The sequence below is a fragment of the Amphibalanus amphitrite genome, unplaced genomic scaffold, assembly GCF_019059575.1.
Source record: "Amphibalanus amphitrite isolate SeventyFive unplaced genomic scaffold, NRLGWU_Aamphi_draft 001510F_arrow, whole genome shotgun sequence".
Lineage (NCBI taxonomy): Eukaryota > Metazoa > Arthropoda > Thecostraca > Balanomorpha > Balanidae > Amphibalanus > Amphibalanus amphitrite.
In genome coordinates, this window is record NW_024883003.1 from 1 (window position 1) to 12,290 (window position 12,290).

At 53.4% G+C, this 12,290-nt stretch overlaps 1 protein-coding gene across 1 annotated transcript; it reads left to right on the forward strand.

Annotated features, from left to right (window-relative positions):
- Window positions 1-353: 353 nt before the first annotated feature.
- On the forward strand, window positions 354-11,007 carry LOC122373525 (glutamate receptor ionotropic, kainate 2-like; the record flags this gene model as incomplete). The annotated part of the gene is made up of 16 exons (XM_043351664.1): window positions 354-605; window positions 846-1,021; window positions 1,504-1,557; window positions 1,776-1,940; window positions 2,214-2,369; window positions 2,756-2,962; window positions 4,569-4,772; window positions 5,513-5,617; window positions 5,970-6,001; window positions 6,257-6,482; window positions 7,885-8,002; window positions 8,167-8,246; window positions 8,950-9,175; window positions 9,455-9,619; window positions 9,877-9,977; window positions 10,250-11,007. Coding segments are annotated over 16 exons (2,528 nt in total), but the record flags the coding sequence as incomplete, so codon positions are not given.
- Between the last annotated feature and the right edge of the window lie 1,283 nt (window positions 11,008-12,290).

Sequence of the window (12,290 nt, forward strand, 5' to 3'; positions counted from 1 at the left end):
TCGCATAACACAGTTATCGTGCAGCGCGTCCGTTGCTGCCACGTAGTGCGTTAGCTTAGGCTCCTTCCCAAGAACGTGTTAGTAGACCTTTACCAGACACGTCAGGCCTTCCCAGACCATGTCAAACACTCCCCAAACCGTTTCAGATCAGACCCTTCCCACACCATAACATCCCTTCCCAGATCATGTCAAGACCTTCCTCGTGCGGTGTCTGTTCTCCCAGGCCCAGACCGTGTCAGACCCTTCCTTAGACTGCGTTGAACCGTGGCCCAGGCGGGCCAGGTCTGCTCTCGCCACTCGCTCCGGTCTGTAGTATCATGCTCACCTGTGTGACGATGGTTGCGCTGTCGCAGTGTGCGGTCAGCTGCGCCGCGGCGTGGTGGCCATCCTGGGCCCGTCCGACCCGCTGCTCGGGCCGCACGTGCAGAGCATCTGTGACGCCGTCGACGTACACACTGGAGGCACGCGTCGGCGAGGCGGCCGGCGGCGCGGCCGGCTCAGCGTCAACCTGCACCCGGCGCACGGCGAGCTGGCCAGCGCTTACGGCGACCTGATCGGCTTCCTCAACTGGAGCCGCATGGCAGTGGTCTACGAGGACAACGCCGGTAAGTGGGCGGCGGCTGCGGGACGCTTCACAGGGAGAAATAGCGAAAGACGGCCTCAGCTATAAAACAATAGCACACTGTGTCGTGGCTGACCTCAGAGGGTTCTTTCCAACCGTGAATAAGTACCTCTTAACTTGCAGCTCTGTGTTTTCGCTGGTACACCTTCAGACTGTTGAAGCTGCTGCACTGGGACTAGCACGGGGTGACATGGAAACTAACGCTGTACCGTCACCCCGACAGGCCTGCTGCAGCTGCAAACACTGGTGGGCACGCCGCCGGGCGCCGACATGGAGGTCTACATCCGACAGGCCGACCCGGCCGACTACCGACACGTGCTCAGTGACATCAAGAACAAGAACATCTTCAATGTGATCGTCGACACCAGGACGGAGAGCATCCCGCTGTTCCTCCGAGCGGTCAGTGTTCGATAGACTGTGGCGGAGAGTACAAATAGAGTTGTCATTTCCCAGGCTGCATTTTCTCGTTTTGAGAGAACCGTTTCCCTTCCCGCATTGCGCCCGTTCTGGCGGTGCCTAACAGTCCCATTATTACCGCTTCTCTGCCGAATCTGGGACCGCTTCCAAAAAGCGCGTTTAATGAGGCTGGCTGTTATCTGGAGATAGAGCCCGCGACTGTCGCTCCGCAGCCCGCTCCCCGAGTCCCTGGGGCCGTGTGCGCGGGGCAGCCCGCCAGGCGGATAGACAGTGCACGCGCACTCCACAGTGCACAGTCTCAGTATAAGCTTTGTTACAGGGTGAGAGGGCGTATCCAACGTGCCCTGAGTCGAATGTAGGGTCGCCTCAGAGAAGATTTCTGTCTATTTCTATTCTACTAAGCCACCACTGCGCTGTTCCAGGTGTCAGCTAATACGTGCTGACCTTATCTTCGACTGTTTCAGCTGCTGCAACTTCAAATGAACGACTACAGATATCACTTCATCTTTACCTCGTTTGTAAGTAGACTGATATGCAATATGCATGCTGTATTTAATGCTTAATTGGCATTTTACGTCGAAATACCTGCATCATACGCAGATGAGACAAAAAAGGGGTTCCTCCAATCCAACACACGAGAAGATGGCTGTTGATGGACACGCTGTGTTTGTAAGACAAGAATCGGTCTGAATCGGTCGGTCTGACTGTGTGATCGGTCGGTCGGTCGTCGCTGCAGGACACTGAGACGTTTGACCTGGAGGACTTTCGGTACAACCTGGTGAACATGACGGCGTTCCGCCTAGTGGCCAGCTCCCAGCCGGCGGTGCGGCGAACGGTGACGCGCATGGCGGCCTTCCAGCCAGTGGGAGTGGGCCCCGTGCACCCGCGCGGCGTACTGCAGGTTAGTTTCAAACAGTCCTACAGGCGAGCCTTTCATAGTTATGCTTTTGTTAGCGAATGAGGGATGGAGCATCGCCGCTCGTCGTTGGCATGGCTGGTCCATTTCGATTCAACATAGACCAACCACGTGAACGACGAACACACATGTGTTTTTGTGGCGACTATTTGTACTCGTAAGCTCAAGTAGTCCATCGTTCTATTCGATGTTTCCGGGCATTCCTGTGCCGTAGTTGATAACTGTTTCCCCGGCTATCCCCGTGTCCCCCCGGAGCAGGCGTCTTCAGCGCTGATGGTGGACAGTGTGAACGTGTTCGCTCGCGGTCTGCACGCGTTCACTGCCGGCCGTGGTGCGCCCGCGCCTCCCAATGTCACCTGCGAGCGACTGACCGCCTGGGAGGACGGACTGAGTCTGCTCAACGCTATCGCAGCGGTGAGTGGACCGTGGATGGTGGGTGGTGAACGGTGGACGGTGGGTGGTGAGTGGTAAATGGTGGGCGGTTGACGGTGAATGGAGGACGGAAAATCGAAAGATAATAAAGCTGACTATACGGCACTGTTAGTAGGTGTGGCTGGACGGTCTGACTGACCCGTCTGTACTCTGTAGTCTGTACTATGCAGGGTCTGTCGGGGCCGGTGAAGTGCGTGTAGGGTCTAACCTTCCGATAAACTGTATAGGTCCGGCTAGACGGTCTGACGGGCCCAGTGGACTGTCTGTAGGGTCTGACGGGACCTGCGATACTGTATCCAGGTCCGGTTGGACGGTCTGACGGTGCCGGTGGTCTGTCTGCAACGTCTGACAGAGTCGTCTGCCTCTAGGTCCGACTGGACGGCCTCACCGGCCCGGTGGAGCTGACCGAGGGCCGCCGCACCGGTGTCCGCCTGGAGCTGCTGAAGCTGGCGGACCGCGGCGGGATGCGCCCGGTGGGACGCTGGAGCCGCCGGCACGGCATCACCATCACCAACCGGACGGCCTTCTTCGGCACCGGCCGGCCCAACGTCACCCTGCTCGTCACCACCATCCTGGTGAGTGGTGAGCACCAGTGGCGCGCGGTCTTTTTGTTACTGTCTACTCACTCTAGCATTATTTCTCTATCCCTAGATCGCAACCAAACTGACCAATAGCTGGTAGCTGCCTTATATGCAATATAAGGCAGCTTTGCTTATATATGCAATATAAGGCAGGCCCGTTTGGTCTGTTCATTGTTTCTTGGTCCTTCCATCCGTTCACGTGTAGTGGCGGGGAGCCTCCTTCACCATACACCATTTATTTCTCTCGGCTGGCTGGCACCTCTCAGCACCGGACTGGAAAATCAGCGGCGACCATTCGGCCATTTTCCTTGGGGCGCCTTCCGTCGGATTTACTCCGCGACTGCCGGGTGATGAACGGGCGGCCACCACCAGCCTGTCTGCCGTGGGCTGGGGAGGGGGTGGCAGCGTCATTAGCTGATGCGGGGGCCGGCCACCTCTGCTAGCCTCCCTGCTCTCTCCCCCTCTCTCCCCGTCCGTCCGTCCCCGGGTCATTGGGGACGGCACGGCCGGAGATGACGCTCCCCACTCCATTTGTGCCGCCTTTGTGTCACTCTCCGGTATACGAGTGCTGAGTTATTGAGGCACGGCCAGTCACAGCCCGTACCGGTATACGAGTGCTGAGTTATTAAGGCAGTTCACACAGTCAGTCACAGTATGTACAGCCCACCGCTAAAGTAATGTAGGGTTTTACCAATCTCAACGGTTGGCTTTGACTGGCGATTGTTTAATGCGGAGTGATCGAAAAGAAGATGTCAATAGCTAAAGTTGCAGCTGCAGGGGTGACGATACATATAAGCTACATTCAAAGTTTCATTGTAGTCTGGCTAATCGTTCCTAAGCTTCAGAAGCAGAATATACCCATGACTGAAACCACACATTACTTCTGCTGTGGACTGTACATACGAACTCTGAGTTATTGTGACACACTCAAAAGTCACAGACACAGTGTGCCCCGTTATAGGTACGAGCAATAAATATATTGAGCCACAGCCTACAGCCAGTCACAGTCCAAGATTTATTGGGGCACAAGTCAGTCACAGTCCGTCCCGGTGTACCCCGATATATCGAAATCCGCTGCGACCCATGGGGTGTATGCTAAGAGCACTGAGTTATTGGAACACGGCTGGGATATGAGCGCCGAAGAGGCAGACTGCACCGCACGTCACGGGTGTCCTGCGGCACAGCCTACCCTCCCGCTCTCCGCCGCCGCGCCGAGGATACGCAGACACGCGTTTAGTGGCTGTTTTTAGACGAGACGGTGGCTGTTTCTTTGGATTCACTTTGCTCTTTTTGTTTCCATGTTTGTAATTGCATTAAATTGTGTCGACTACACGGCCATTTTAACGCGTATTTTACCATCACTTCGTTCAGCATTCATTTGTACTTGGAACTATCGGTTACGGTAAACATAGACGGATAGTTTTGCAGAAGTTGGAACGAGGCAAATAAGATCAGCAAATGCATTCCGCGAAAAAGAGCGCTAATGTGTGGTGATATCCAGAGCCAGGGCACAACGGTTGCGATATTTTCTAACTTTCCACTCACTGCACGTGAAAGCTCGTTATACACATGTCTATCGCCTATCGGTTGTTTCCACCAGGAGCGTCCGTTTGTGATGGTGAAGAGCGGCAGCAACCTCACCGGCAACGCCCGCTTCGAGGGGTTCTGCGTGGACCTGCTGGAGCGGGTGGCCAAGGCGACCGGCTTCCAGTACCAGATCGAGCTGGCGCCGGAGGGCAACTTTGGCACCCGCGACCCGGTCACGGGCGAGTGGTCGGGACTGGTGCGGCAGCTCATTGATAAGGTAAGAGGTCCCAACATGGTGCGCACCACTCACAAAGGAAGTTGCAACTGCACATCCTCCATCATTTATGATATGTTCAGTCTGTAGAGCTAGCATACCAGTCAAGTGCCACTATCGTACCGGTCCGAGTTTCGACCAGCGGCGGTGCGCTGCGGAAAACTTTCCGACCACGGTCCCCGATCGAGCGGCGACCGAAGTCTCTCTATCGTACTGATCCCTCCGGCGGCCCTCTATCGTACTGATCCTTACGGCGGCGGGATGATCGTATAAACAAACGGATTACTGACCGCCGGCGGCCGTGTGCTAACATCGCTGCCGGCGGGGAACAGAGCGAACGAGACGGGGACGGACCGAACGGGACCGAGCGGATCGAACGGGCCTAAAGACCGAACGGGCATGGACGGGTCTAGGGCGGCGGGTGAAGGGACGGTCAGAGTAGAGACGGGGAACCTGGTATGAGGAACCGGAGATGGGCTGAGTGAGAGCAGGCTGGGAGCTTCTGAAGCTTGGGAGCTTTCTTGTCATAAAGTTTGATGATGCAGCTGTCTATATTTAGTCAAAGTTATAATAAAGTTCTCTGGTAAAATTGACAACGGTGTCATTACTGTTGTTCAATGTTCATGTAATATCATAGTTTGAAAGAAACACCGAGCTTTGTATAGTTAGCACAGCTTTCACCGGTTTTTGCTCGATTGCAGCGTGTCTGTTCTGACTGTGTGAATTATGTTCCGTCTGAACAGAAGGCCGACCTGGCCGTGGCCTCGATGACCATCAACTACGACCGGGAGAGTGTGATCGACTTCACCAAGCCGTTCATGAACCTCGGAATCAGCATCCTCTTCAAGGTAACCGACGATGGCCTCTCAGCTATTAGGTATAGCATACCTGCAGTGCTACATGAATGCGTTGTCTGGTGCGATTATTCCGGAGCGATGGTGACTTATCGGTGTTGAATCATTGACCAAGGCTCAGGTGTCGTAAACTGGGATCGAATGCTAATAGATTCGCGCCACATCTTCCTTTATTCAATTTCATCTTCTCTGTCCTGATTATGTAGCTCAGCTGCCAGCATAGGGAATTAGGTAGGTGTAACGAGATGCTATGAATACCATAATGAAATTTTGAAAATTGGGTCTACCTGAGCTGTCTTAGATATATATTTTTTTTTAATGTGACGTTTTGATATAAATGTTACAGGTACCAAAAAGTCAGCCGACACGACTGTTCAGGTGGGTGTTTTCTTATCAGGTATGAGCTATCTCGAAACTACAGAAAAGCTTTTGCCACTTTCGAATTAGCCGAGATGGAGTGCACTCGTTCTTACTTCGTACGTTGGAGCGGATGTTTGAACTTGGAAGGCAGACATGTACATTTCGACAGCATTTCATGCCTAAAAATGACTTTGAGAAGCTCCTGTTTTCCTGAAGATTGATGGCACTGTCCGCTGCTTCAAATCACCTAGTTCCTCTGCCGTGTGCCGTCAGTTTCATGAACCCGCTGGCGGTGGAGATCTGGCTGTACGTCATGGCCGCCTACGTGATCGTCTCATTCACCATGTTCGTGATGGCGCGCTTCAGCCCGTACGAGTGGAACAACCCGCACCCGTGCTTCGACGATAACGACGTGGTGGAGAATCAGTTCAGTGTCAGCAACAGCTTCTGGTTCATCACCGGCACGCTGCTGAGGCAGGGATCGGGATTAAATCCAAAGGTAAGGGAGCTGGGAGGGAACTCTGCTGCGACAGGGGACCAGGCGGAATCCTACTGGGAATGCTGCTGTGACAGGGCTCGGAACTCGACCCATGAATGTGCTCAGTCCCGATCTTTGCAGGGGTCGGGACTGTAATCCAAGTCGAGTAATTCTATCGAGAAACTGAATCAGATGTCAAAGCGTCACAAGTACCGACTGAGCCGTCCATTGTATCAATCTTGACCAAGTATCAAGTTCCTACTATAACTATTAACTACATAGTTACTGCCATTTCGTGTCTGTGGGGCCGCTCATTGTCCATAGGATCGTCCTATGTCTCGTCCATTTTGTCCCGTGTCCGTCACTTGGTGCCAGTCTATTCGGTTCGGTGACTGACTGAGGCTCTCCCCAGCACAGATTTGTGGTTGTGTGTGCGATAGAGAAAGGGTAAATGTTTGTTTTCTCTGTGAGTGTGAGCACCGCATTGTGTATGTATGTGTGGGTGATGTATGTGTGCCTGTCTGCTGACGTGCCGGTCACGTCTGGCCCATTGATCCGTGGGTGATGCCCCCCCCCCCCCAGCCGGCTGTCGGGCCAGGCTGGGATGGCCGCTAATCTATCTTATTTCTGCGGCTGTGATCGCTCACCGACGTCAGTGACCATTGCCGCGAGAGCTCGCAGAGTGGCCAGACGCAGACCACCGTGGTCTGGGCTGGTCTCATTCGCTCTCAGTCACTGGAGCGTGACGGCACTGTGATTATTTTTTACGACAGAGGCCTTGCCGGAAAGAATATCAATTCATCATAAATATGGCGCACTAGAAACAGGCGTCGCGCATGGAACAACCCCCGCGGACTACGACCCAGACCGCAGACCAGACTGGTCCCCTTACCTGGTCCGCGCCCAGACTGGTCCTCCGACCCTGTCCGCGGTCAAAGTGGTCCTCTGACCCTTTCCGCGGTCAGAATAGTCCCATCTGACCTGGTCTGCGGTGAGACTGGTCCTCCGATCCGGTCCGCGGTCAAACTGGTCCTCTGACCTTGTACGCAGTCAGAATAGTCCCCTCTGACCCGGTCCGCGGTCAGACTGGTCCTCTGACCCTGTTCGCGGCCAGACTGGTCCTTTCTGACCCGGTCAGCGGTCAGACTGGCCTCCTCTGACCGCACCATCTGACAAATCGTCCCGCGGACGGAGGTCGCCGCCCGACCGTCATTGATTGACCATTCTACATAAGTGGCGGGCGCAGTGTCCCCACGGGGGCGGGGCGGCGACAGCAGGGGGGCTGGCCGGCGGCCAGGGCAAACACGAGCCAGATCAGAGGTGCACGCCGACGCTGGTTTTGCGGATGGACCTCTTATTTTGACAGCATGTGAGGCTGCTGGTGCAGGACGGTACTGACCAACGTGTGTTGATGTGTTGTCAGGCGGCGTCGACTCGGATTGTGGGCAGCATCTGGTGGTTCTTCACACTGATCATCATCTCCTCGTACACGGCCAACCTGGCGGCCTTCCTCACTGTGGAGCGGACGTCAACAAACATCGGTAACTTGAACAGTTTTTGGATTTGATATGTAATGCCATGAAGTAACAACTTAATGATTTATATGAATTATGAAGCAAGTGTTTGCGATGTAGGTATTTTTCGGCTCTGCAACTTGCTTAATCATTCACTCTATCCCCTTTCTCCCCCTCTCTTTTCTCTCCAGAGAGTGCAGCTGACCTTGCTAACCAAGAGGAGATTGAATACGGAACGTTAGAGGGCGGCTCGACGATGACCTTTTTCCGGGTGAGTGAAGTTGTCTATCCAGTTCTACAGTCACATGTGTAGGAGAGCTAGACTTATCCCCTAGCTGGGCCGCCTCTCTGTTGTCATAGTGAATGGAGCAGGCAATGAAATTGATATGTCAGATTATTTAATTCATAGGAAGATCGCCGAGGGCCTGGCGTCGCTGATTCAAGTGGCTTATGTTTGATTTATTGGCCAAGCGCTCTATTTAATCGTCAGAGCCTCGATAGCGTCCGATATCAAATATCACCAACCATACTGGATGCCTTTCATCGGCACTTAAATCAGCGCACTCCCGGGGACGGGGTGCCCCAACTGATTTCGAATATTAGTTATATTACTGCCCCATCGACCATCCCAAACGACCAGCCTATAGCCACCATCTACTATGAAGCATCTACACCGAAAAAGGATCGTTTACAAGCTTATGAAGCTTATGAAAAATGATCACCATAGCTCATATTGACATAAAAGATCCAAAGTCTCTTAAGCTCCAATTTGGCAAGAGCCCCCAGCTGTGGAACTCTCGCAGTTAAGAAACCGTTTCAAGAACTTGTAAAGCCGGCTTTGAAAGCGTTTTCATTTATAAGCATTAAGCAAAGCGATAAGCATTTGTTTCTGGAGAGAAAACCCAGTAGATGATTTAGCTTACCAGCCAGACACGACTGATGTGAATTTTATGTGATCCGCCGGGCTCTGTCAGGACTCGAAGATCGACACGTACCGCAAGATGTGGCGGTTCATGGAGAGCCGGCGTCACTCGGTGCTGGTCTCCAGCTACCAGGAGGGCGTTCAGCGCGTGCGGCAGGGCAACTACGCCTACCTGATGGAGTCGACCACGCTCGACTACATCGTGCAGCGCGACTGCAACCTCACTCAGGTCGGCGGCCTGCTCGACTCCAAGGGGTACGGTATCGCCACGCCGGCAGGTGAGGACGGGAGTGGAGGATGGTATGCTGCCGTGTCACGACACTGGCTGGCGGCTGCCCCGCCGAACGCCGGCAAATGCCAACACTTTATTTCGCTGTCCTGCCGACATGCTCCGTCTATCGTTACCGTAAATTCTCAATCTTAAAATTTCTGTCCCGCTCTGGGTGGTGTGCTGGGACTGTACGTTCTATGTGACGGGTCCTTATTTCCCTGTTTCTCCAACAGGCTCTGTATGGCGGGACCGTGCGCACACTGTTATATTGCTGTCCCTCTGTTAGGCTCTGTGTGGCGGGACCGTATGTCGCTGGCGATCCTGGACCTGCAGGAGAGCGGCGTCATCCAGATGCTCTACAACAAGTGGTGGAAAGATACCGGAGACGTCTGCAATCGAGACGAGAAAAAGTCCGACTCCAAGGCCAGCGAGCTCGGCATCGAAAACATCGGTAAAAAACGCATTGTGTACCATGTCACATGTATGTCACATACATACTGTCGTCCAAAGGCAAAAATAATTACGTTAGGTCAGAGGTCATTACGTCAGACCAGCAGTCACCCGAACGTAATCGTTTTTGCCTTCGCATGGCAGCAAAATATTGAGCATAAAAAAGCGATACAGTAATTGCTGGGCTGCATTTTGTGCATACATCCGGGCGGACCCGGTGGCCGTCTGATAAGTTCCGCACCCCTCTCCCCCCGTTAGGTGGCGTGTTTGTCGTTCTGCTCTGTGGCCTGGCTCTGGCCATGATCGTCGCCGTGCTCGAGTTCTGCTGGAACTCCAAGAAAAACGCGCAGACTGACCGGGTGAGTGCCAGATTCTGGAGACGGAATGGGTGTGTCTCGAACCTGGAGACTGGCTTGAATAGTTATGGGTTCCAGATGCAGACTGGTTGGGTGTCGGGTACTGCTGACAATACGGGTTCAGTGCTGAACGGATGACGACGTACGGAATCATAATTGGTCTAGCATTTCTGCTACGAATCACGGTTGTGCGTCGTAACTCGTAACGGATACCATACTCCGTCTGCCCGTTTTAGTATACGCTCCTCTTTGTGATAGTATTGCTGTATTTTCAGCAATCAATATGCATGGAGATGGCGACGGAGCTGCGGTTCGCGATGCGCTGCCACGCTCCCCGGCAGCGGCCGGCTCTGCGCCGCTCCTGCGCCCGCTGCCACGCCACTAACGCCACCTACGTGCCGCCTCCACCGACTGCAGCGCCGCCTGTCGGCTGTGACGTGATCGCCTCGCGTCTGGCCGAGAACGGCGGATCAGGGAAGGTGCGACGGTCGATGGGTTCGGCGGCCCACCCCGATGTGTGGGAGGGCGCCGGCTAGCGCTGCAGCCGCGGCGGGACGCGGGGTCAGAATCGCTGGCTGAGAGGACATGGATTGTTAGTGAGGATGTGAAGGCGACCCGTGAAAGCCGCGGTACATTGCAACCGAAGAGAGAATGGGGCGGTTACGGCGCACTCCACTGCACGTAGCCTTCACTTCATTCGAGGCCGTCATCTCATATGCGCAGTGGCATAGGCAGTGAAGTGTTTCATGGAAAGTGTGCAATGCTGACCTCATGGGGTCTGTAACGGAAAGTATCGTTCCGCGAAGACCGAAACCACTGGTCGGCTTTCGCCTCTATTTTCGGGAGGCATCGCGATGAACAATAGAGCATGTTTATTAGGAGCCAAGGCACCAGGTACTCGAGTATGGAAGAGTGAAGACTGATGCTGGTTAGTGTGAGATATTCCTTATGTGATGTCCAATGTTCATGCCAAACCCTGGAGCTTGGTAATGCGTAAGGTCAGTTCGCCAGTCAGCTAACAAGCCGTGCAAAGGGATCATACTATGGACTTATGGAGTTAGCAATTAGCAAATCATGTCAGACTTGTCAAGTGAGTTTGATTACTTGTGTTATGTGTCATGTTAGTTATTTTTACAGTGACAAGTCTTAATTTATAAAACACACGAATCATGAAGCGCATTAATTTCAATGAATACAAAATCTGTCCCCGAATATCTCACTTACGCTAATTGGGATCCGTCTTCAGTGAGTCAATGTTCTGTCTGTTATCAGGAGCGGCCGGCCCAACTGACACCAGAGGACGGTCATTCACACCAGAAAATAGTTTATAATACCTACGTCCTACACAGCAGCGGACGGCTTAATACACACCAGAGAACGGTCTACCACACAACAAAGGACGGTCTATTATGCACACACCCGAGGACAGTTTAACTAATATACACCAGAGGATAGTTTAACCCTCGCATGTGTAGGGGGGGGGGGTCGGATGGACCCCCCCCCATGGTTTTTCGCGAATAACTCGCGTAAAAAGCGGCCGATCGCGACGAAACTTTCAGTACCCTCGCAATGATCAATTTTACATCTACCCTGAAAATTTCATGACCCTGACCCAAATGACCTTTGACCTGTGACCTCTTTTCCGAGACCATGTTTGCCCGGAATCGCGATTCCGCGTATGTCGGCTCGCATTAGCAGCGCGTTTGCAAGCTTTTCGTGGTTTCAAACGTTCAAACATGTGATTTGATGTTGCTCCCATGCATTAGGGTGGGTGTCAAGGTCACCTGAAGGTCAGGTCAGGTCATTGACCTTTGGTGACCTCGGTTCACTTTTTCGAGTTTTACATGTTTGTAGGCTAGTTTTTGGAGCTGAATTCGAATCTGGCAACCATTTGAACATTTACGAAGTAGTTTTGGTGACTTCGTAACATGTTACGAAGCTGTCAGAGGCGGTTGACACGTACTACGAATACCCGTCACGACGCCTACTGGTTGACCTGACCTGACCTGACCCGACCTGGTCCAAATGCTTAAAGACATCATCTGTGATCAAAACTAACACGATATTCGTGATCAGCACCCCGAAAAACCCCTTAGCTGCCACACTTTACGACTTTCTAACAGGTCCCGATTTTCCCGACTTTGGGTCATTGACCTGACCTGGAAGGTCAACCAATGACCTAGGACCTTTAAATTGGGTATCATCGGCTTCCTCTCGTCACGGGCAACACGCTCGTTTTTTTCGCGAAGCTCTAGCTCGATCAGGGGCCAAACGGCAAAGGGGGGGGTCCAACCGACTCCCCCCCCCCTACACATT